Raw genomic sequence first — 25,647 nt, 5'->3', positions numbered from 1 at the left:
AGGTTATTTAATAATTTGGGGTATGGGTCCTCTGAGACGGAGAAATTTGGGAAGATGGAATGAGTCTTTGACTAGCTGGTATTCTAACTACTACTTTCTCTCTTCCAGCCTCTCACAAATGGGCTTTATTACTATTATATCATGGAATTGGCTTTCTATTGGTCTCTTATGTTTTCTCAGTTTACAGACATTAAAAGAAAGGTAAGGACATTGGCTCCCTCAACTCCCTGACTTATTGCATCCTCCTTTCCAGCAGCTATCATTATTGTCATCGTGATAGATTCTCTGCCCTGATTGGGACCACAAAAGAGGGAGAAAGTAGGTTTAATGGGACCTTTAGGTCTTTGTAATGTTCTCAGAAGTGAGACCTGACTAATGATGAAGTATATTTGAGGCATTCAGGGCAGCCCAGGATGAAAACAGTTAACCATCTAAGAAGCATACCCTTTTCCTCATTTTCTCCAAGGTTCTTACATATACAAAGCTCAGGAAACTTAGTCTGAGCTTAGTTCCTAAGCTCAGAACGTAGGGATAGTAAGGCCTGATCCAGGGAAAGCCTTGATTCCAGAAAAGCTAGATCTGGCTTTTGTTTGGCATTAGGGACCCTTGTTCCCTCTCTGTTCTCCCTTCTTGGTGACCCCACTTACTTAAAGAATGTCAGTTGGAAGGGGTTTTAGATGATTTAGTTTACCCTTTTCTTACTGTTTAGGACACAAAGATTCAGAGAAGTGAGTTGACTTGCCCACAGAGTGGCAAAGTTGGAAATGACTTAAGTTTTTTATAAGTAGACAGAAAGGGCAGAATCTTCACCTTTTATTGGTGTCCACCTGACATAATGCAGTTCCAGCAGCTCTAACCCTAATCTGTCACTAACTCGTGGTTATCTTTGGTAAGGAAAATCAGGGTTAGCCATTGTGGGAATGGGTTGAAATTGATCTGGATTATTAGTTGTTGTGTAACGTAGAAGCTTGATACACAATTCAGATGCCTTTCATCCTCCTATGATTACTAGATACAAGTCTCCTTACTAAAATTTTATTTTAATACATGACACATATAAAAAGGTTTGTAATACATATGTTGGTTTTAAAACATTCTAGAGGGGCCTCCCTGGTGGCGCAGTGGTTGAGAGTCCGCCTGCCGATGCAGGGGATACGGGTTCGTGCCCCGGTCTGGGAGGATCCCATATGCCGCGGAGCGGCTGGGCCCGTGAGCCATGGCTGCTGAGCCTGCGCATCCGGAGCCTGTGCTCCGCAACGGGAGAGGCCACAACAGTGAGAGGCCCGCGTACCACAAAAAAAAAAAAAAAAAAAAAAAAAAAAAACATTCTAGAATGTGTATTTGTAAACTCATCCCCAACTCAAGAGCTAAAATATACCACTGTATCTGTCTCTGTGGAGAGCGCAGACTATATCCTTCCTTCTCTGATGCAAATTTACCTGCCCTCTCCCACCCTCTCTCCCTCACTGGGCTAGGAAGTATTTATTAGATATGTCTAATAACTCAGGTATTTAGAGATTTCTCCAGGGCTAACCTTGGCATTTGAACCCAGGAAGAAGTTTGAGCTTTAAATCTGAAAGCAGGAAGTGCTTGTAGTAAGATGGATTGTTTAGCATGTCTCTGAAATGTTTTGGAATAGTTTAGCTTTGCCCCCTTCACAAACCTCCCCTTTCTGTTAGGTCCCTTTGGTTGAAATTGCCTTCATCGAAGCAGAAGAGTCTTAGACTTTCAAGGATATCTGAAAGGCTTGTATGCCTGACTACCACCTGGGAAATTATTTCCAAGTGTCAGCTCAGCATCCAAGCTCTACATGTTCTGCAACTACCAAAGAAAATTGTTCTTTTCTGTGTTTTGAGCTATATTAACGTAGATTATGGGTCAGTCATTGACGTAGAGAATTTTGGGTCAAATGTTAGGCAGCTCCCTGAGGGAGAATTTAAACAAAATGGAACTTCTGAGGGGTGGGATAAGACCCTCTGAGAACAATGCAGGACATTGAGTTGGCCGGCAGCTCTATGGCCTTGCCTTTACCTGCCTGTTTTATTTCCATTCCTTCCTAGGACTTCCTGATCATGTTTGTGCATCACTTGGCCACCATTGGGCTCATTACCTTCTCCTACATCAACAACATGGTTCGAGTGGGAACTCTGGTCATGTGCCTACATGATGCCTCAGACTTCTTGCTGGAGGTAAGACCCCAACCCCCCTTTCCTCACTGTTCCTCTTTCTTTACTTTTCTTCCTGAGAACTGGCTTTCTCCCCAGCTCAATTCTTGTCTTCCTTTCTCCAGGCAGCCAAGCTGGCCAATTATGCCAAGTATCAGCGTCTCTGTGACACCCTTTTTGTGATCTTCAGTGCTATTTTTGTGGTGACTCGTCTAGGAATCTATCCATTCTGGTAAGTGTTAGGGCTGTGGAGCTATGGTAGATACGTAGCCATAAACTGGTGATACCTTTCACCAGTTTAGGGAGCAGACCACCAAGGTTCCCTAACCCTAAATATTGCTCTGCTTCTTCCTTGACCTAACCTGACCCTTTATGGACTCTCAAAGGACCTCACTTCCCTTGCACAATATTTCTAGTGAGGTGTGATCTAGACTGAGAGCATCCAACTCACTTAGCTGTGGCTCTCCTGACTCATCTCTGAGGAGCAGTCTTCATTTTATGCCTAAGTAATTCCTTTGCCTTCTTTTGTACTGATTACAAAATTCTCAGGCTCGTGCTTGTTTTCCTGCTCTATACCCTGTCTCCCACCCTGACCAACACACACATACACCACTCTCACTTCTACACTCACTACTTTATGACACAAAGTCATTGACTCTGTGGGTTGGAGATTCTCCTTAGTCTGAGGGGATCAACTACCAGCTGTTCTATATGTGCCTGAGGATCTGAGTAATTCCTAGGATTATGATTAAAATTGGTGTCCCAAATTCGTGAAACTCTGTATATTTGAAGTGATTAATAATATGACTTATTCTATCAGTTGCTAAGATTTCTATATCTTTCCTTATCCCTAAAGATAGAAAACTCCATGGGCCCCTTTCTTTATTCTTTTCTCACTGTGGATGAATATCTCTGGAACTTCAACTGATAGAAGGTATGGGGAGAAAACACAAGATTCTGCTTTCCAGGGAATTCAGCTTCATCCCTATCTGTCTGGCTTTGACTCTGGAATCTGACCATTGGCCTCCCTCTTACAGGATTCTGAACACGACCCTCTTTGAGAGTTGGGAGATGATCGGGCCCTATCCCTCCTGGTGGCTCTTCAATGGCCTTCTCCTGATCCTACAGGTTCTGCACGTCATCTGGTCCTACCTAATTGCACGAATTGCTTTCAAAGCCTTGATCCGAGGAAAGGTGAGGATGAAAGATGACTTCTTTCTTTGGGGCTGGTGGGAAAATAGGTATTACCCAGCAAAGAGCCTAGGGCTCCAAAGTTTCCATCTTTTCTTTAAGTATGAGTGTTTAGCCATCTAAGACATGACTTAGATGTCAGAGGAAGGATCTGCCTTCTTCCTGTCCCTTAGGAATGACCATTGTAAAATAATAAACAGGATTAGGTTTGGAGATGACCTCAACCATTTCCTACCCCTTACCTACCTACTTCGTGGATTTCATATTTTTGTTTTTAGCATGGGAGCCTTTTTTCAAAGGAAATCATATGCAGAGCTCCAAGATATAAACTGTATGAAAGCAGAGATGTTAGATTGCCTAGGAGTAGTTTGGTAAGTCGCAAGCCACCCCAAGATGGCTTGTGATGTTCAAGATATGGTTTATATAAGGGACTAAGTACCGATCTCACCTTACTGTTGTATGAGGCAGGGGTCTTAAGTGAGATAGGTCTTTAGGGTTTCAAATACCCATCTTATGCCAAGAGCCCAAAAGCACAAAGAAAGATCATTCAGTGATAGAACTCATAACTGAATTTTGCAAATTCTGAAGCAGTCAGACTGTGATTAGGCTGCGGGCTGGGGATTCAGCCTTCGGTAATACACAATCCCAAGGGGAGGGGCTCTGGTAGAGGATACACTGACTCTAGGACAAAGGGATGGAATGTTTCCCAGGAATATATGATCCCTTGGTGTCGCTATTCTTTATGGCTGCAATTGGTTTCAGAACTTGCTCAGTGTGCCTGTGCATCTTGCTGTAGCTACTGGACATCTCTCTTCTCCCCTGCTCTTTCCTGACCAGGTGACCTATCCAGGAAGGATTAGACCCAGACTCTGTACTCTCCACTCTTTTCTCACCTCCTTCCTTTTTTCTATGCCTGGTGGGAGCTGGACAGTTTCATCTCTTGCATGTAAGTGTATCTGTGCTTCTGGTGTTCAGTGAAGCATGTCTGTCTGAATGTGTTTCTCTTCCTTCCTGCTTTCCTTTCTGTTTCCCTGGGTTGTATCAGAGCATGTATCTCTCCTGACTCCAGCCACGGTGCCGGTCGGGTGAATGGTCACATGGGAGGCAGCTACTGGCTGAAGAGTAAGGTGGTTGGTATGGGGACTTCAGCATAGATGGACTTGTAGGGCTGCTGGCAGCCTACTCCTCTGGGCCTCCCCGCATCTGCACTCCTGTGACTAGGGGGTGTGCAGGGCACTGAGAAGAATCAAAGAAGCAAATATTTTCACTTCTTTAAAAAACTCTGCCATTTTATATGGAGCCCAGGTTGGGCCATTGTTGAATGGAGCTCAAGTTGCCAGATTCTTTTTCCTAAATTGAGGCAAGATTAGAGTCTACTCATTTTTTTTCCCCTTTCTGTTTTTCCTTTCCTTCCCACCCACCCACCGCCCCCCTCCTTTTTGAGCCTCCCTTTCCCTCAAATCTAGACACACTGCCCTCTGGTGGAAATCTCCTAAAGATCAGATAATCAGTTCATTATCTGGGTTCAGAGGTTGATAGCTATAATAAACCATAGAATCTTAGAGCTAACCAAAGCAATTACCCCACTCCTTGGCAACAGCAATTTGTAGTTTTGTTTCCTTCTCACCCCCTTCTCTTATTTACTTTAAAAAAAAAACCAAAAAAAACAAAACACATTTATTATCCTTCAGTTCCGGAGGGCAAAAGTCTGACATAGGTTTCACTGGGTTTCTCTCCTTTACTTTTATGGTCCACGGTAGAGAATCTGAAATACTTTGCTTGGTATGCAGGATAGTTTAGATTGAAAAACACTGCTCTAATCCAAGTCCTTCATTTGAAAATATAGAACAAAAAGCTGAGGTTGAAAGGTAAAGAGTCATAGAGAATAGCATGATTGGGACTGGGAGTTTTTACTCGCTGACTGCCAGTCTACTTTTCTTTTCACCATACTGTGTATCTTGGGGTTGCTCAAGAGAAGTAACTATTAACACCCTGTGACCCTAGTCATAGGGTGTTGATAGTTGGGCCCAGGAAGAGCCCAGTTGTGGATCAGCTTTGGGGATAAAGCAAAACCCTGGATAGCCAAAACTGCAGTGGCCACACCACCAGAAGATAGAATCAATGATGATAGCCATATGTATTGTTTGTGTTGGCCTTTTCTTTTTTTGAGGTACAAGAGGAGAAAGGGTGTCTGTGGAGTTTCCTTCAAACCTAAACCACGACTGGGTGAATGATTTCAGCTCTTTTAGGCTGGTCCTGAAAGATAAACTCCTCTACCAAGATGGCTACTTATTCCATTGAGAACGGAATTAGAGATGATGAGAGAGAAACCCAGAAAGCAGGCAAAGGATATTCACAACAGTCTTTGTGGTCCAGATAGTATTTTGAGTCAGGTGCCACCAGAAAGTAGGCCAGATTGGGAGCAATGCCCAAACATGGGCTCTGTGGGCTTTGTCTGTCTTATGATTCTAGAAAAGTTCTGTCCTTACCTTTTCTACCTTTGGCCCCATCCCACCCAGGTATCTAAGGATGATCGCAGTGATGTGGAGAGCAGCTCAGAAGAAGAAGATATGACCAGTAGCACAAAAGGCCCCTGTGGCCGCAGCTCCAGCAATGGTGCCGGTCGGGTGAATGGTCACATGGGAGGCAGCTACTGGCTGAAGAGTAAGGTGGTTGGTATGGGGACTTCAGCATAGATGGACTTGTAGGGCTGCTGGCAACCTACTCCTCTGGGCCTCCCCGCATCTGTACTCCTGTGACTAGGGCGTGTGCAGGGCACTGAGGAGAATCAAAGAAGCAAATATTTTCACTTTTTTTAAAAAAACTCTGCCATTTTGTATTTAATAGCCTCCAGGTTCTTTCAGTAATGTTATTTGCTCTGTGTGTGCGCGTGCGTGTGTGCATATGTGTGCACATGTGCATATGCATTTGTGCATATGTGTGAGTTTCGTTGCCTAGGTTGGAGCACAAGCCTGGTCCCCTTTGAACCCACCTCAATCCCAGATTTGGCTGCATCTTGAATTATGCTGGCTCCAGAGAGTCCCCTCCCTTGTTGCCCGTGGCTCTTGAAGCTCTGGCCATCTGAGTGGAGCAGCTAAGTTCAGCTCCAGGTTTCTGCACTGTTCCTCCTTTGGAGATGGAATATTTCACACAACGTTATATAGAAACAGACAACCATGAATGGATGGCCAGGATTGCTGTGGCCCCTAGCTAGGTCCCCTTCCTGCCACCTGCTAGTGATGGACAGCTGCTGATAGATAGCCTGCTCTTTATTCAGTGGTACGCAGGGCGTGGGGGTGGTGGGAGGAGCAGGTGAGCTGAGGGCTGGAGGACAGCAGCCACTGGGTGAGCTGTTAACGGTTTATACTATTGTTTACTCTTCTGTGATTAAAAGTGCTTCAACCCTCATCTGCTGTCTCAACCTCTTTAGTGACTCTGTCCCCAATCCCCTGAACCCATAATCTAATTAAGAACTTTTTCAGTTCTGATTCTAGAGGCCATTGGACACCAAGTTTTTCCTTTCTGTGCATGCTGGAAAGAGAGTGCCTGCATTTTAGGGCTTTATATTTTAAGAAAAAATAAACATGTGTAGTGACCATAAGAAAAAATACTAAGCAGATGAAAGCATGTATATTACTAAAGCAACAAAGGCTGTGGGTGAAGAGCTAAGACACCTTGAGTATTTCCTGTATTTCCCATTTTATTGAATACAGAGACTGGCAGTTAACATCTTAAGATTGCAATAAGTGAGTCTAAGCAGATGTTTTCTCTTTTAGTTCTGTTTTCTCTTTTAGCCTATGGAGAAACAGTCTTCCTAATCTAGATTTTTCTCTAGTTGAGGTCAAGGCAAAATTACTAATAGTAGTATTCATCTCTTAGAATAGTTTTCCATTTAGTGAATATTCAGATTACCAAAATATTTCCAGATGCTCTTGTGTACATTAAGACATATGGTGTGCTTCATTGTAAGGGAGATGGATAAAAATGGAAAGAAGTAGGTTATCGTTCTAAGAATCAGATACTCATTTGATGTTCATTGACATTATTGGGATATTGACTCTACTAAACTTACTGAGTGGCTGGAATTTAAAAAGACTTACTATAGGGCATGGAAAAATTAAGTTCTAAAAAGTCTTACATAGTTATTTGTTCAGAGCTAGTCAGGAAGACTAAAAGACTAGGGTCTTACATTTAGTTCCTCAATTTGCCTTATTGTTGAATAAATTAGTAATTATGAAATATGAATGAAAATGCTTTTGAAAGTCAGACAAGGTATGTATATTGCCTTTTGAAATTTGAACAATTGCTTTGTAAATACAATCTGAATTAGTTGGCCCAGTTAATCTGACAAAAGATGCAACCAAGTGGTATAATAATTAAAGTAATAATTGCTAACACATAGCTCTTTATTACATGCCAGGTACTGTATTAAGCACTTTACATATGATTAAAATACAGCAAAATAGGTTAACTTGCCTAAATTCAAACAGCTAGTAAAGAATCAAACTCAGAGTCTCTGTTCTTAACCACTATACTGTAACACTTCCCAAGACTTCATATGAGGAAGAATAGTTGTTGAAGAAGCATTTAGCCAGAGGTATAGACTGATTAGAGTTAGCCTTGGATGAGTGAATTGAGATTAGGGTCAGTTATAGGAACAGGGTCTTGTTCTGAAGAGGAACTGTATGCATATAGCTGGAGTGGGAGATGAGAGAGAGGTTGCTAGGGAGTTTGAATACAGAGCCGGAAGATAATAGTGCTAACGGGGGGCAGCAAGACTGTCATGAGGCCAGTTTTATAGATGGCCTGGGAAGGTTTTATGCCTGAGAGGAAGGCCCAAGTCAGTGCAGAGCAGGTTAGATGCAGACCCATCATCCCTACCCGAGAACTAGGAATATTTGTAAGAGAAGCAAGGCATTACCTCTCCTCTGTTGAATGTAAAAGAGTTTTAACTTTATTATTTATTGAAAAGATAACATGTTTGTGTAGTGCTTAACTGCTTTGAAGATGATTTCACAACATCAAAAAGTGAACTTCAGAACACTTCTGTAAAAGTAGGGATTATTATCCCCATTCCATAAATGAATGTTCTGATTGTCTATTACTATGTAACTAACCACCTGAAAACGTAGTGGCTTGAAAGAACAATTTATTATTTCTCATGGTTTGGTTGGTTGAATGAGCCCAGTTGGAAATATCTCATGTGGTTGCAGTCAGATGGCAGCTGGGAATGGAGTAGTTTAAAGACTCACCTGAGCTGGATGTCAAAGATGATTAACTAGTCTGGCTAGAAGTTAATGCTGGCTGTTCCCTAGGAACTCTGTCGGGGCTATCAACTAACGTACCTAAACGTGACCTCTCCATGCCTTGGGCTTTGCTCAGGTGGTTGCACTCCATGATGCAGGGAGCAGAAGTCACTAGGCCAATTAAGAATGTTGACTGGGGGAATTCCCTGGCGGTCCAGTGGTTAGGGCCGCCAGCGCTTTCCCTGGTGGCCCAGGTTCAATCCCTGGTAGGGCAGCTAAGATCCTGCAAGCTGAGTGGTGTGGTCAGAAAAAAAGAAAAGAGAATGTTGACTGGAACTGGCACACATTACTTCCACTATATCCTGTTGATCAAAGTAGTCACAGGGACCACCTAGATACGAGGGAGTGGTAAGATAGATTCTACCTCTTGAAGCAGTGGCGAGGTCACTGCAGAAGAGCATGGGGAATGGGAGGTATGGTTGCATACACCTTTGAAAAATTCAGTGTGCCACAGTGAGAAAACTGAGTCTCAGAAGTTGTTCAAAAAACACGAACATCTTAGATTGTGTATCATGTATCATGAGCTTTCGCATTATCATAATCCTAAAAGTAATCATATGAGTTTGGTTAGTGGGTGATAGTATGCTGATTTTTTTTTTTTTTTTTTTTTATGGCTGTGTTGGGTCTTCGTTTCTGTGCGCAGGCTTTCTCTAGTTGTGGCGAGCGGGGGCCACTCTTCATCGCGGTGCGCGGGCCTTTCACTGTCGCGGCCCCTCTTGTTTCAGAGCACAGGCTCCAGACGCACAGGCTCAGTAGTTGTGGCTCACGGGCTTTGTTGCTCCGCGGCATGTGGGATCTTCCCAGACCAGGGCTCGAACCCATGTCCCCTGCGTTGGCAGGCAGACTCTCAACCGCTGCGCCACCAGGGAAGCCCTAGTATGCTGATTTTAAACCAAGTTCTTCAGACTTTAGGTCCAGTATGCCTGCAGGAAGATATTTTCAGTTCAATAAAATATTTATTTAGTGCCTACTTTATGATAGGCACTGTGGCAGAGAAGCTGGGGACACAAAGATGAACAAGATCTGGTTTCTACTTCAGAGGTCTCAGACTGCAGTTAGGAAAGGGGAAAAAAATGATACAATGTGATAACAACTATTCTAAATTATTCTTGGCAAGGTGGGAGAAAACTTGAAAATGGAGCTGGGCCATTAAAGATGAGTAGAGCTTTGCCAGGAAAACAGGAATAGGAAGGTGTTATGTTTGGAAGAGATGGGAGTATATGAAAGCTATCAGTTCTGTCTTAATGTAGACTAAAATAACCTGAGACAAACATCCGGGAATGGTGGATAAAGTTGTGGTGTTTTTTTTTTTCTTTAATGCACAGCTGAGCTTCCAAGAAAGGGACACAAAAGATGCAAAGGTATTGAAAACTAGAGCAGAAGGCAAAACAGCTGATGCAGTTACTGAAGGGAGAGGAGAATATAACCTAAGGACTTGGGTTTTAATGCTGACAAGAGACAAGACTGTGGCCCCATGCAGGAAGCTGGAACTGAGACCTCCAGTTAAAGCTGGGACCCAGAAAGAGCAACAGCAAAAGGGGGAAACTATCAAAAATTCACACAGTTGGCAAAAGGAGAAAGCAAAGAAATTTGAATATTTGGGCTTGTGGGGTCAGGATGCTCTTGAGAATTTTCTCAATTTCTGGGCCCACACTTCATGTGAATCTGAGAACCTGAATGTATACTTCCTGTGTGGTCTGGGAAACATCACAACCTCCAACCTCATCCCCAGGTAAGAACTTGCAGGAAAATTGATTTCAGATCAATTATCTATGGGACTGCTCTGGAAAGACCTGTACATGATGATGCAGACAATGTGGGATTCTTATACTACCACCACCCCCCGCCACCAAATAAAGTTCCAAAAGATTTCCTCAAACCTGCAGCACATATAACTAACAAAATACAAGTATCCAGAGTATGAATAATTTTTAAAATGACAAAGACAACCCAATAGCAAGAAAAGGAGAGGGGGAGGGAGCAAAGGATATGAATAGGTAATTCCTAGAGGGTGAATATGCCAATGGATAATAAAAAGGTGATCATCCTTACTGGAAATCCATGATATGTAAATTAAAATGAATAGAAACCCCTTGACGCCAACAGAATGAGGAAGTGTTGCTGGTGAGAGTGACATTGACATAACTGCTTTGGAAAAGCAACTTAACAACTAGTAAAGCTAAGTAATTAGTCTTTTATAGAAACTAGTACAAGGTTACTAATTGCATTGCTGTTTATAAGAGGGAAAAAGCAGAAGAGACTCTGATCTTTCACTAGAGGAATGGAATAAATTGATTTACTCATGTAATTGGAATATTATACAGCAATTAAAATGAAGAGCTAAGTTTTCCTATTAATATGGAATAGTCTGAACCAGTAGGACATATATATATTTATGTATAGATTTTTAAAAAATGTATTATAGGGAATTGGTTCATATGGTTTTGGAGGCTGAGAAATCTCAGGATCTGCAGTCAGCAAGCTGGAGATCCAGGAAGGCTGATGGTATAGTTCCAATCTGAGTCCAAGAGCCTGACAACCAGGAAAGCCGGTGGTATAAGTCACAGTCCAACTCCGTAGGCAGGAGAAGACCAGTGTCCAGCTCAAAGACAGTCAAGTAGACAGAAAGACTGCCCTCTTACTCCATCTTTTTTTAAAAATTAAAGTATTATTGATTTATATTATATCAGCTTCAGGTATATATTTTTTAGATTCCACATATAAGTGACAACATAGAGTATTTGTCTTTCTCTACCTTATTTAACTTAGCATAATACCCTCCAAGTCCATCTGTGTTGTTGCAAGTGGCAAATTTTCATTCTTTATGGCTGAGTAATATTCCATTTTATACATATATATGTGTATATATATATATATATATACACACACACACACCACATTTTCTTTATCCATTCATCTGTTGATGGACACATTAGTTGCTTCCATATCTTGGCTACTTTAAATAATGCTGCTATGAACATTGGGGTACATGTATCTTTTCGAATTAGTGTTTTCATTTTCTTCAGGTATATACCCAGGAGTGGAATTGTTGGATCATATGTTATTTCCATTTTTAGTTTTTTGAGGAACCTCCATACTGTTTTCCATAATGGCTGCACCAATTTACATTCCCACCAACAGTGTACTAGGGTTCCCTTTTCTCCACATCCTTGCCAACATTTGTTATTTGTGGACTTTTTGATGATAGCCATTCTGACAGGTGTGAGATGATATCTCATTGTGGTTTTGATTTGCATTTCCCTAATGATTAGCACTGTTGAGCATCATGTGCCTGTTGGCCATCTGTGTGTCTTTGGGAAAATGTCTATTCGGGTCTTCTGTCCATCGGGTTGTTTTTTTACATTGAGTTGTATGAGCTTACTCCACCTTTTTGTTCTATTCAGGCTGTTAATGGATTGGATAAGGCCCAACCCCATTGGGGAAGGCAATCTGCTTAACTCAGTCTACAGATTCAAATATTAATCTCATCCAGAAACACCCTCTCAGATGTACCAGGAATACTATTTAACCTTCTGTCTGGGCCTTCAGTGGCCAAGTCGACACATAAAATCAACCAGTGTGAAGGATAAATATCAGAGACATAATGTTGAATGAAAAAGGCAAGTTGCAAAAGAATATGTCCCGTTTGATGCAATTAACATTACTTTTTAAACCCAAAAATATATTTAGGGTACTTCTGTAGTGAACATACAGAAACATACAGCAACTGCAGGATGGATAGTGCTTATCTTTGTGGAGTGGGGGGCGTGGATTTGGTATGAAATTTTATTTCTGGTGCTCTTCAATAAGTTTGGAATAATTCATCATTTTAAAAAACTTTTTAAATGTAAAAACAAGTATGTGGCATTTTCAGGGAACTCTGATCTGTTGCAGTTGGATCAAAGTGGCAGGAGATGAGAATAAGAAGGTTGCTTGGGGGCAGATTGTGAAGAACCTTGACTATCAGGCTAAAGAGTTAAATTTTAGCTGGTAGGTCATGGGAGCCACAAAGTTTTAAAGCAGTAAGATGAGTCTTCTAAAAGCAGTTGTAGAGAGGGTTTTCCTAGGACTTGGGATGTAACCTAAGAGAGGTAAAGAAAATGGCTTTTTAAAAAAGGGGCCTATGAATTGGCATAGGGCAGTACACAGTAGGGTTATCTGTACCACCTTCATCTCAGCCGTCAGCATACAATTCTGTTTTTTCTTCTAGTTCAGCAAGGTCTCTCATAGGGCAGGTCTCGCCGAAAAGAGTTCAGCCACAAGCCCTAAGCCTATAAAAGTAGATTTGGGATCTGCTTTCGCTCAACTGACTTCTATGAAAGACTTTTAGGAAACAATATAAAACTTTCTAGCAGCAACATGGCTTTGCTGGTAATAATTTATTATAAGGAATTGTGGCTCGTGCAGTTATGGAGGTATTCCTTGTGGCTGGTCTCTTTCCTTCATTGTCCTCTCTCTCCAATAGGGTTCCTAGGACAAGCTATAACCCTGCTACCAAAGCTGATCCTGACTAACACAGGGTGGGGAGAGCTATGGAGTCTCAAGCTTTGCCCATTAGTCCTCTCCTGAGTCTGGCCTCTGAATAGCTGAAGAGACCAGCAAAAAGAGAATTCAATTAACATATATTTCTTTATGTACATGTAAACACATTGAAAATGGTAGAAAAAATACACCAAACTGTTAACACAGGCAGCTTCTGAGTAGGGAAATGGGAAGGGGTGTTGGGGTGGGACGGAGTGACAAGGGGCACTTTTATTTATCTGTATTTTAAAATATTTTCCACTGAAAATATATTCATGTATTGAGTCCTGACCTTAAGAAGTTACAAACTAGTAGATATGATACAAATGAACACAATTTTTTTTTCTTAAACAAAAAGCAAAAAACCTGCTGAAGCAAGTGTAGCAATATGTTCAAGACAATTAAAACTGAGGAATAAGTATGTGGGTTTTATTTCTAAATTCCCTCAGCTTTTGTATATGTTTGTAACTCAAAAAATATTTTTGTTATAAAAGCTATATATGCTCATGGTAAAAAAATGTTAAGTACATGACATCTCCATTCACCCTAATCATTATTAACAGTTTGGTATATAGCCTTCTAGAACCACTTGTCAGATAACCAAATGTATACAAATGTGTTTCTTTTAAAACAAAAATGAGATTATACCATACATATTCTGCTGGTTTTGACTGATAACATTCCATTTTATGGGTATACCATTATTCATTAACTAATTCTTGAGCTTATTTAAGGTTCTTTACTATTAACATAATACTGCAAATAATAACCTTGTACAAATATATTGTACAGTTGTGTGACTGTTTCTAAGGGCAAGAGTCCTAGCAGTGAAATAACTAGGTAATAGGGTATAGACGACTATACAAACTTGTATTGCCGTTAACGAGAGATTGCCCTGTATTATTTAAGTATTAAAAGTGCTGTGAAAGGGGTGGTTGTTACGGAGTACAAAAGAGGTCTTAAATATCATGATAGGGAATTTGACCTTAACCCAGTAGCCAGTTGTTCTCATCTCTATAAAAAGCCCAATACCATTTTTTTTTTCTCTTGCAAAGGCATTTAAGGGCATACATTTCCTGACATGACCTTGGGCTCTGTCCTGCAGTTTTATATGAAATACTTTGTTTTATTGCTTTAAAGAAGGTAAGAAATTTCAGTTTTGGTCTTTCTCTTTGATTTGAGGGTTGCCCAGGAATATTTCATTTCCACATAGTTGAGATTATCATTATTTATAATTTTATTGGATGTGATCAGAGAATACAGCCTGTAAAATTCCTGCCATCTGTAAAATTCCTACTTTTAAATGTTAAAAAATTGTTTTAAATAGTCAATCAGTGTTTATAAGTGAACTATAGATATTCACAGATGATCTATTCTATACTTATATATACACAGGTGTTTGTATTGTTGTTGTTTGTATTATTCATTTCTTCAGTCCTTACTTTATTCTTCTAGTGCTGTTCAGTCTGAACAAAGTATGATAGACTCTCACCATAATTGTATTTTTAACCTGTTTTCCTGTATTCCTAAGAATTTTTGCTTTAGTTTTTTTTGTTGCTTTGTTACAAATTTATGATAACCAGCCTTTCTTCATAATTTATGTCTTTTTATATTACCAGATGATCTCTTTATTCCATTTAGTGCTTGTTAACCTTTCTTAATATTACCATTCTTGCTTTACATTCGTTTGCATTTCTGGTATGTCTTACCATCTATTTTCAACTTCTCTTTATTAGTGAGTATGTTTATTAGAAACTATATATAATTTGGATTTGCTTTTTTAGCCCACTCTATTAGATTTTGTCTTTTAATGGGAGAATTCAGTCTATTGATATTTAGTGTAATAACCGATGAACTTATTATATTCCTTCACCTTAATTTGACAGCAAATAAGTCTATTCTTCTTTATTAAATATAGTTCATGCTCAGTAAATACTGAACAATTGCTTGAGTTTAGGTTTTAACAAGCTTATTTGAAATGACAGTAGGTGCTCCAAGTGTAAATGAGGTAGGAAAGGACTGAACCTAAGCAGGGAGTAAGAGTGGATGGATATATATTGGCATATTACGTATTACCTACTCTATTAGAGTTCTCCAGAGAATCAGAACCAATACATTAGAGAATAAGAGTGAGGGCAAGAGAGACTGATTTATTTCAAGGAATTGGCTAACACAGTTGTAGGGACTGGAAGGTCTGAAATTTAGAGCAGGCCGGCAGGCTGAAAATGGAAGTAAGAGTTGTTGCAGTCCAAGATCCACAGGCTGGAAACTCAGGTAGGGGTTCTATGTTACAGTCTTAATGCCGAATTCCTTCTTTGGGAACTCTGTCTTTGCTTTTAAGGCCTCAACTGATGGGGTGAGGCCCATCCATATTATGGTGGACAATGTGCTTTACTCCAAGTTGGCTGATACGTTAATTACACCTAAAAAATACCTTCAAAGCAACATGCAGACTGATGTTTGACAAAACAACTGGGCACCATAGCCTAGCCAAGTTGAAACAAAATTAACCATCACCTCAACACCATAGCAAAAGTTGACCAAATATGAATGGACTATTTCTAAACCAGGTGGTTACAAATATTTGTAACACTCCCTTTACTATCCTTAAATGCAATTAACATTTAACTTATCTACTGTACACATAATTTTAAAAAATCACCATAATGTTCTAATAGTAATATAAAGGATATGTTTTAAGAAGAATTTATAATAAAATTATTTCCACATATAAATATTGGGCATAGTTATACTAGCACTCAGATGCTTGCACTTCTGTACATTCACCATGAATACAGTGGCTACAAATGCAGACTGATACTATCGTGTTGTCAGAGATTCAAATACCAGGAACAGACTCTGCCATCAATGGCACGGCTTTTTGAAATGGTGAACAAAAGTTCTAAATAAACTACACTACAATCTCCCCTCCATTTATACAGTAATTGCATGCCTAGAGGATTCAGAGTACAGTAAAAACTGTACAAAAAATACTTCATATTTATAGGTAAAAGAGTGAGTTTATAGGCTCAGCTAATTATAAATTTTTTCACTTGAATATTTATGGGGACATTTGATAGTTGTGCAGGACTTGGGACAGTATGTTGTTTAAGACTATCCCAGACATTGTGAGAATTCTGGCATCCTTGGCCTCCACCTACCAGATGCCAGAGATGCTTCCCAATCATTGTGACAATCAAAACACTTTCACCTCTGTTGTGTGGGGGGGGTGCCACTTCTGCTGAGAACTACTGTAGTAAATAATAGGAAGCTATCAAAAGTATTTTTTCTCCCCTCAACTTTTTGAGAAATTGGGGAAAAAAAAGAGAAAAACATTAAGAATGCTGTATGCTGTCACATTTCCAATACCCAAATACCTCTAACATTTTGTCTTACTTCAAATCTTATTTTTAAAAGAAATAAAAAATTAGAGACCTGTGACATTGTGATATAATACATAATTGGGAATCTCCAGAGTGATATATCTTTTTATTTGCTAATGAGGTTATTCTTGGTGGGCCCCTAGATACTTTCAGGTTGGGAGCTGGTTGCCAGAGGAACAAGACGAAGGCAGATTAGAAGGCTGGAACTTTTAGCCCCACATTCCCGATCTCCTGGGAGGGGAGAGGTGCTGGGGATTGGGTTAATCATTGAATGGCTGGTGATTTAATCATGCTTATATAATGGAACCTCCATTAAAACTCTAAACAATGAGGTTCAGAGAGCTTCTGGGTGGAACACATAGAGATGCTGATACAGGGATGGGCCCTATGTATCTCTTCCATTTGGCTGTTCCTGAGTGGTATCCTTTATAATAAACTAGTAATAGTTTCTCTGAGTTCAGTCATGTGAGCCATCACAGCAAACCAGAGGAGGAGGTCGTGGGAACGGATCTGTAGCTGTCAGGCAAAGTGTGGGTAACCTGGGGACCCCACTACTTGTGAATGACTGAGCCCTTAACCTGTGGTGTCTGCACTAACTCCATGTAGCTTAGTGGCAGAATTGAACTGCAGGACATAGTTGGTGTCTGGAGAGTTGGAGAATTGTTTGGTGTGGGAAAAACATTTGGTGGTAGAAGTGCTGTGAGTAGAGGAAACAGTTTCCATTTAAGACCCCCTTTAACCTCTGCCCTCTTCCACCTCACCTCATCCCCAGTGTAACAACTACTATTGTCCTTTCAATCTATTTTTTATACTTCTATAATCACATATGTATCCATAACAACATAGAATATGAATTTCCCCATGGGTTTGTGATGTATCCTCTATCATATTCAGTTTCTCACAGATATACTGATGTGTGTCTGAGTTTATTATTCTGTGCCATTGATCTATTTGTCTGCTCCTGCACTAGTATCACAACATTTAGATTACTATTAGTTTTCTACTATGTCTTGATATCTGGTAACCCCAACCCATCTTGTTTCTTTTCAAAACTGTCTTAGATACCTGTGCTTTAAAAGATTTTTTTAGAGAAAAAGTGGTGTCTTCTATAGATACTTGGCCCAGCATGGGAGGGTGAAGGGTCAGAGAAACCTTTTAGGAAAAAGAGGATAGAAAGGATGTTCCATTTAGAGAGAAAGCAAGAACAGGCATGGAGACAAGAAACAACGTGCAACCACACAGGTCATCTGATTTTACTAGAACACAAAGGGTGAGGTAGGAACATAAGGTGGGTCAAGTCTTAAGGACCTCATACACCATATCAAGGAGTCTGGACTGGACCTTATAGGTCAGGAATTCTTAACCTATTGTCTATGGTTGAGCTTCAGAGGGGATCCGAAGCAGAATGCCATAATCGAATCTGTTCCAAATAGATGTCTCTGACAGCAATGTGGCAAATATGAGGTCAAGATTGGAACTAAGACCCCTAAAAGGCTCCTGCAAAAGTATAAGCAAGAAATGACAAGGGGGCTTCCCTGGTGGCACAGTGGTTGAGAGTCCGCCTGCCGATGCAGGGGACACGGGTTCGTGCCCTGGTCCGAGAAGATCCCACATGCTGCGGAGCAGCTGGGCCCGTGAGCTATGGCCGCTGAGCCTGCACGTCCGGAGCCTGTGCTCCGCAACGGGAGAGGCCACAATAGTGAGAGGCCCACGTACCGCAAAAAAAAAAAAAAAGAAATGACAAGGGTAGAACTGACTGAATCGATGTTTAAATGGTAAAGATTAATAAGACAGTTACTTGGTTGGGAGTAGGGTACAGAGAATAGTGTAATAAGACTCCCATATGATAGTGAAAATAAGGGAAAAAAAAACAAGTAGGTCCTGGAGATATGAAGGAATGCTGTTAGTCGTGGACAAGTTAGAGAGGACTATAGGATTTGAGTGGATATAGCAAGCAACTGGATATATCTGAAGCTCAAAAGGTCAACCTGGAAGATACAGATGTGGAGGTCGGCAGCAGGTGTTAATAGCTGACATTTATTGCTTGTCAGGTACCGGAGTATTAATATGAATTGTCTCATTTAATCTCAAACCAATCTTCTAAATTAGAAACTACCACTTAAGCAACTTTATATACTGAGAAGAAGGAAGAGGGTGAGTTAGATAACTAATGGAGCTAGGTCTGGGGTTGAGAAGGGTAAGGCTGGAGGCAGGGCAGCTGTTCGGGGGCTCAGCTGTGGACACAGGCTGGACAGGGAAGCAGTTTAGACCAAAAAGGGGGTGAAAGATTGGAAGGAAAAAAAGGAATCCAAAGATCTGAAGTATTCAAGTTCTTGAATAGAGTGAAAATGAGAATATAAGAAAGCTCCTCAAAAAGGACTGATTTTACACTGTTTGGAAGTGGCACTGGGGAGCTGAGAGAATGGTCACTTTACTGTCTGTACAGGCAAGTGAGAAAGCAGAGAAGGCAGTGGAGTCCTTGGTTAACACATCAAGAGAGGATGGGAGTAAATGGGTTGAGGATATAGGAATGCTGAGTTTTTAAATCATGGAAGAGAGCCTTCAGATGAAAGGTTTAGGAATGGGGGACAAAGGTCAGAGCAGTATGTACATGAGAGAGGACAGGTGTCCAAAGGGGTTGATATTTTGGGCGATCACCAAGAATGACGTGAACAAGCAAGCCTCAAAGCTCAAAATGAAATGGTGGTGGGACTTCCCTGGCGATCTAGTGGTTAAGACTCTGGGCTTCCGCTGAAGGGGGCACGGGTTCAAACTAAGATCCCACATGCCGCGTGGCCAAAAAAAAAATGATGGCAAGAATATCTCTTCATAGTTGGATTTTACCTTGAATGCATCGTCTTCTTTCAAATCCTCTTCACAACTCTGCAATCAGACCTGCAGGTAGATTCTTGTGCAGTGGCACAGTGAGAAATCAACCCTGATGCTAATACTATACCCACTAGGCTTAAGGAGATGGACTGCATTACTGTAGGCTATCCAAAAGCCCTTCACATTTTAAGAACTATCCACCTCCACTTTGTGCAATTTTAACAGCTGTTAAACAAGGGCCTCTGCCTTCTTGACTCAGAAGTGCACATGTGGCCAAGCTGGCCAGAGAACTCCATTACCTGGACACAGTTTAATTGGTCCAGGAATGGTCACTGACCACAAAAGAGCTTTTGTCTTTACAGAGTCTTCTCAGGGGATTTATACAGATGCTGGGACAGTCTTTTCTCTGAGATCAGGAGAGCTGAGATTACTACTCCTAGAACTGTATATCCCCTACTTCATGGGTGCTAAGAGCTCAAGATATGGAAATCCAGTCTGTGACTAGAAAACTGGTAGTCAAGACCCCACCTCTGTAGTCCATATCCTGTTCAAGTAAACAAAAACACCAAGACACAGACATGGCAAAATATTTAATGTCTGTAGGTGTGCCTCACCCTCCCATTCCTGTTAAGATTCAATAGCCTCTCCCAACTGACTGTACCAGAGAAAACATGGGCACTTTTCCCCAGCAGAGTTCGAAAACCACTAAGGCCCTGATCCTCTTGACTCAGAAATGATTGCAGGTGAGGTCTTTCCACAACATGCCTCAGGTCTCTCTGCTCAAGGAAAAAAGCCCCCCAGTTCTACGGGACTCCCGAGGTCTTCTGTTCTTCTGCAGCCTGGCGCTGGGAGCTGCGCCGCTGGAAATAGTGGTAGACTCGGACACTGCAGAGGTAGCCCCCGTAAACAGTGAGGAGCATCATGGAGGTGGAGAAGGTCTTGTAGCCAATGTCGGCTAGTTGCTTGGCAGTTGGCATGTTGTCCCCTACAAAGACAGACTAGACTTAGACCCAAGGATAAGGCCTCATCTGCCCAGCCCACTTACCTGTTTAGGGCCATTCTATAACTTCTTAGTTTGTCTGTACTCTATTCTGAATGGCCCCTAGACATATGCAGAGTCTTATACTGGAAGATATTGTTTGGGAACTCTTAAGATTCAAAAGGGCAAATAAAGTCTGCATACAAGATACAGAAACACAGCCGGAACCAGGTGCATCTGAATGATCTGAATGACATTACAGCTAACACCTGACCCTCCATGTTTATGGAAAGACATGACTGGTATGGACCACCCAGAAATGTTCTTAATTGGTATATTACTTTAGGCATACATCAGTTTTTCTGGCTAGTAGGGAATTTATTGAAGTAGCCAGAGATTAAACATTAGCAGTGAATTATTCTCTCTAGGAGGATCGAATGGGAGCCTTCTGGGCAATATCCAATTTGTTTTCCCATAAAACCATCTTATTTATGGTGCTCAGGTTCCCGGGTTAGTCTTCAAGCATCTGTTTAAGCCGTAATATACTTGAAATAGTGCCAACAGTATGTTTATGTTATTTCAATTAGACATAACCTTCTACAGCATTAATCTTGAATTCCAAACATAAAACCAAGAACCTATCCCAAGGGCTAAAACAAAACTTACTGTGTCCCCAGCAAATTAACTCACATTTGCATGAGATAAATTACTTCCAATTTAACTGTTCCCTGGACATTTCCCTGGACATTCTGAGCCAGGGAACAAGAGAAAGTTTAGAATGGGAATCTCTCATCTTGAACAAAACGTTCCTCAATTTGGGACTATGAATGTATATTCTCAGCCTTCCTCTCTGTTGAGGGAATTAAAATTAAAAGACTGACTGAAGTTAGTGAGAATAGTTTTCTTAAAAGTCAAGAATATGAAAGGAGAAAAGATCAGGTTAGCTGATTGAGGGGGTCAGGGGTAGGGTGTGACATCTAAGTGCTTCTCAGAGTAAGTCCCATGGGCTGAACACTGCCTTTGAGCCAGTCCCTGAGGGTAGATCCCACACTGAACTGAGGCACAGCTTCCTTGAATCATAATTCCAAGTGACTATTGAAAGTGACATTAAATAAGGTCAGAGGAAGAAAACCAAATGGCACAAGGACAAGATGAGAAAGGGTTGTATTCAGGTTATCTGGGGTTTGAAAGGACCCCAAGCTGTGAGACAGTAAGAAAACACACACGTGCCGCGGAGCAACTAAGCCCGTGCGCCACAACTACTGAGCCTGCACTCTACAGCCCGCGTGCCTAGAGCCCGTGCTCCGCAACAAAGAGTAGCCCCTGCTCACGGCAACTAGAGAAAGGCCGGGTGCAGCAACGAAGAACACCAACGCAGCCATAAATAAATAAATAAATAAATTTATTAAAAAACAAAACAAACAAAAAGAACATACACAGAGCAGGACACTAAGGTAATAAACAAGCTCCCAGCAAAGAGACCTGCAGCCTTCAACCTCCCCCTCACTTATTCTTTCTCCTCCTAACCCCCATTACCCTGGCCAGATGCTAACCAGTTAGTTATAGGACCACCTCTTCTCAGGGCTGGAGGAAGAAGGCTGGAAACAGGATAGTACATCTTGCCTAGAAGAGTGACAGAAGATCTACTGACAGATGAAATTTTTCTAGAACCTCATTTTCCTCACTTGTCTAATCCAACCTGAGATTTCTCCTATTTTCAAATTAACAAAAACTTTTCACAGATCCTGAGCTAAGGCAGGGCAGAGGAAAAAGAGAAGACAGATGAAGAAGTTATTCTAGAAGTAGAACAAGGCTTATTAACTGAATGGGCTAGGGCAAAGCTGAAAATATCTCCAAGTTAACAACTGAGGAAACTTTATGGCGTGAGACACTGCTAATAGAAAGAAGAAAGAAACAGGTGTGTGTCACTATGTGTGTATGGGGTTGGTGGTGTCAGTAAGCATCAGTCAAGAAGATCATGAACTGGACATGTTAAAGTTAAGATGCTCAATAAAGGGACTTCCCTGGTGGCGCAGTGGTTAAGAATCCGCCTGCCAACGCAGGGGACACGGGTTCCATCCCTGGTCCAGGGAGATCCCACATGCCACGGAGCAACTAAGCCCGTGGGCCACAACTACTGAGCCTGCACTCTAGAGCCCGCGAGCCACAACCACTGAGCCCCACGCGCCTAGAGCCCATGCTCCACAACAAGAGAAGCCACCACAATGAGAAGCCCGCATACTGCAACAAAGAGTAGCCCCCGCTCTCCGCAACTAGAGAAAGCCCACGCGCAGCAACGAAGACCGAACGCAGCTCCCCCCCACAAAAAAAAAAACAAGAAAGAAAAGATGCTCAATACAATATTCATGTGATGATGTCTGTCAGGCCCATGGATATGCAAATGTGGAACAAATCCTAGGAGAGAGGTCAGGCTACGGATACATATGGAAATAACAAGTGTCACCGAAACAGACGATAAAACCCAAGAAAAAGAGGCCAAGGGAACGCCAGTTTGAAGAAAGAAAACAATTACGGAAAGAAAACAGGTAGGAAATTCCAGAAACATCTGGGATGCATTTTCATTTAACTACAACAGGGGTTGAAAATCACTGCTGTATCAAGTCACTACCACTGACAGAGGTATGCTGTATCTTTGGGTGTATTGGGCCAGAATAAAAATTGGGAAACACTACTGTAAAGTTAAGTGCCATGAAAACTGGTCAGATGGGATCACTGGATGGGAACAGGTGACCAGGTCATAGGTAAACCTAGGACAGAAGTCAATTTAATGCACTAAATTGGAACAGGCATTAAGTAAAAAGCATGGATTCTTAGCCAGAGCCCCAGCAGGCCCCATGAACCCCGTCCCGCGAGGTTCACGTGTCTATGCATTTTTTTCTAGGACGCAGAAAAACAGATTATTAGAAGGGTCATAACTCCCTCTCACCCCAAAGATAAGAATTGATATTCTTGTGATTTGCTGGTTAAGGGAATGGGAGTGATACAGCAGCAGCCTGAAAAGGTAACAAGGTCAAGTAAATTCTAGTTTTGTTTTGCTTATTGATAAGGAGATTTGAATATGTTTTAGAGGAGAAGAAACTGGTGGCTAAACTGAGGATAAAAGGTGGATGGGATGGAACAAAATCTAGGATGGCCCAGGAAAAGATGAAATTAGAAGCCCAGGTAGAAGGATTAACCTTGGAAATGAAGAAAACTTTTGAGGTTAGCAGGAGAACATTCTCACCTGAGGGACATCCATTTTCTCAATAAAGCTCAAGGCTGGGTCTTTTATGGGGTTAGACTGAAGTTATCAGAAAAACAGGAAAAAGAAAACAAGAACCATAATGGAAATGACATAGGGGTGCAATCTGCAAAAACCTTTTCAGATTGTGGCTCTTTTCTCTTTTTCTGCCCCCTAAACATGGGAGGACCTCAAGGCTCAGGTCTCTCCTCTGGAAAACGCATTTCCTCAAATGGATCCATCCACCTCAGCTTAGATTTACTCACTTATCTACCTTTTACTTGTGCTATAAAGGCTGCAGAGAATATGGCTTCTGTCTCAAAGGAGCTTATGGTCTGATGGGGATAAGCTATGCACCCCAAATTCTGTTAGACGTAGTGGAAGCCGGTGACCAGAAGAGAAGAGGCGTTTTGAGAGTTCAGAGACAAGGTGGAGGCTCAAGGAAAGTTAGCAGAAAGGTGGGGACGGGGGGACGGCAGCTGTCGTTTCAGAAGGGTGGGCAGGATATACACCGGTATAGAAGAGGGAGGGGGAGAGCATTCCAGGAATTGAAAGCAGCAAAGGAGCGGATCCAGTTAATCGATAAGCAGGAAGGGTGCCCGGGAAAGCTGCATTTCAGGGCGCAGCGGACTGCAAGACAAGGAAGGGTCAGAGCTACTGGAGTCAGAGCGTGGAGGGCCAAGACGCGCGATGGCAGTCACGGTGTGACAGGAACCTACGGCCGCAAGGAGCTTGCTGGGCTGGAAGCGGCGCAGATGGCGGCACAGGGTACGCGGTAACCTCAAGGGCGCCGAAGCCCGAAGACTGGGCGTGGGAGGATGCGGAGAGAAAAGGCCGGCCCGAGCGGGGGCGCCTCTGCGGACAGGCGGCCCTGGCTCGGGCCTAGTAGACGGCGTACCTGGATGCTGCCGCTCCCTCCCTTCCGACCGAGGCCTCCTGCCTGCGCGACCTCCTAGCGCAGCCGGAAGCAGCACCCGGGTCCAGACGAGTGAGGGTACCGCCCAGGGACAACCCTGAACGCTGAGGCGCTATTGGTGCGGAACGCCACCCTTTCTCCCAGCCCCACACTCCGCTAAAGCTCTAGGATTCCGCTCCCGACGCGAGATACAGCCCCACGCGCCAGACGAAACATAACCCCGCCCACCGAGACGAGAGCCCGCGCCGGCTGCAGCTCCGACTGGTTGCTGCCTTTGAACATCCGGCTTCCGGGTCAGCCGCCCTTACTACGCATCCTCAGACGAGCCTTCCTCTCGGAGAGGCCCGTTGGTTTCTGGGGGTTGTAGTCATTCTACGTTGAGAAAGGGTCTTTGGCGACCCAAACTCTGGAACGGGAACTTTTAGGATACTCAGTCACCGCAGAAGAGAGCCGGCCAATCCCCAGCCTGCGGCGCGGTGATGTCTCCGGTAGCTGGGTAGGTTCTCTCGGAGTCCGCCCTCTGGAGGGGGCTGCGCGGCCCCTACAGCCTGAAGCTGCCCTCTTACCTTGGGCCGGCCTTCAGCCGAGCTCAGGAACCCGACCCGCACTGCGAGGCCTGGACCGCCGAGGACTGCGGCAGGTTTGGCCATTGGCCACGGAGTAGGCGCGAGGGTCGAATCTCCGTAATGTTTCGGCCCCGTATGTGACCTCCCCGCTTGCAGGCGGCTCGATAAAGCCCCAAAGAAGCGCCGGGAAGGGGCTGGGAGGGGGTGCCATTTGGGGGAAGGGGGACTGCGTGGGCACCCCTGCAAGGGGCCGGGAGTGGCTGGGATGATAGAGGAAGGATTTCTTTTCCTTTTTTCGTTTTTCCTCCGGCATGAGTGAAAACATATACATGCAATGATACACCCCACTGCATACGCCCTACCACACGCACTTAAGCGCCCTTCCCTAATTTGTTTCTGCAAAAACCACGCTTTATTGGGTAGACAAATAGGCCTGGTTCGAAAGCCTGATTCAGTTAATTGTGGAGTGAGCAAAAGTAGGCAAAGGTTTTTGACTATCTAAGAGGGTCGCAGCTGCAGCCTAGGGAACGGAGCTGTCTTTCTGCCCCGA

The 25,647-nt window shown here is 42.6% G+C and overlaps 2 protein-coding genes across 2 annotated transcripts in view; one reads left to right on the top strand and one right to left on the bottom strand.

Moving 5' to 3' along the window:
- The window catches only part of CERS5 (ceramide synthase 5), a gene marked incomplete at its 5' end in the record, with an annotated part of 34,445 nt that extends 27,681 nt beyond the window's left edge, over positions 1 to 6,764 (top strand). Inside the window, 5 exons of the mRNA XM_079715176.1 lie at positions 109 to 201; positions 2,061 to 2,189; positions 2,291 to 2,397; positions 3,203 to 3,359; positions 5,876 to 6,764. Of these exons, the coding sequence (XP_079571302.1) occupies positions 109 to 201; positions 2,061 to 2,189; positions 2,291 to 2,397; positions 3,203 to 3,359; positions 5,876 to 6,052 (663 nt within the window). The 3' untranslated portion in view covers positions 6,053 to 6,764. The remainder of the gene's footprint in view (positions 1 to 108; positions 202 to 2,060; positions 2,190 to 2,290; positions 2,398 to 3,202; positions 3,360 to 5,875) is intronic.
- A 13,206-nt stretch (positions 6,765 to 19,970) lies between these two features.
- Positions 19,971 to 24,725, bottom strand: COX14 (cytochrome c oxidase assembly factor COX14). The gene is made up of 2 exons (XM_079714473.1): positions 24,514 to 24,725; positions 19,971 to 20,380 (listed from the first exon to the last, which is right to left on the bottom strand). Exon 2 carries the CDS (start codon positions 20,370 to 20,372, stop codon positions 20,199 to 20,201), a length of 174 nt encoding a protein of 57 aa, XP_079570599.1. The 5' UTR covers positions 20,373 to 20,380; positions 24,514 to 24,725; the 3' UTR covers positions 19,971 to 20,198.
- Positions 24,726 to 25,647: the final 922 nt, after the last annotated feature.

This window comes from Hyperoodon ampullatus, assembly GCF_949752795.1.
Source record: "Hyperoodon ampullatus genome assembly, chromosome: 11".
Classification (NCBI taxonomy): domain Eukaryota; kingdom Metazoa; phylum Chordata; class Mammalia; order Artiodactyla; family Ziphiidae; genus Hyperoodon; species Hyperoodon ampullatus.
The sequence above is the reverse complement of the archived record's forward strand: the minus strand, read 5'-3'. Positions and strand labels throughout refer to the sequence as shown.

Excerpts from the sequence above, each read along its gene's own strand:
- COX14 (XM_079714473.1), bottom strand. The coding sequence starts at position 20,372 with ATGCCAACTGCCAAGCAACTAGCCGACATTGGCTACAAGACCTTCTCC.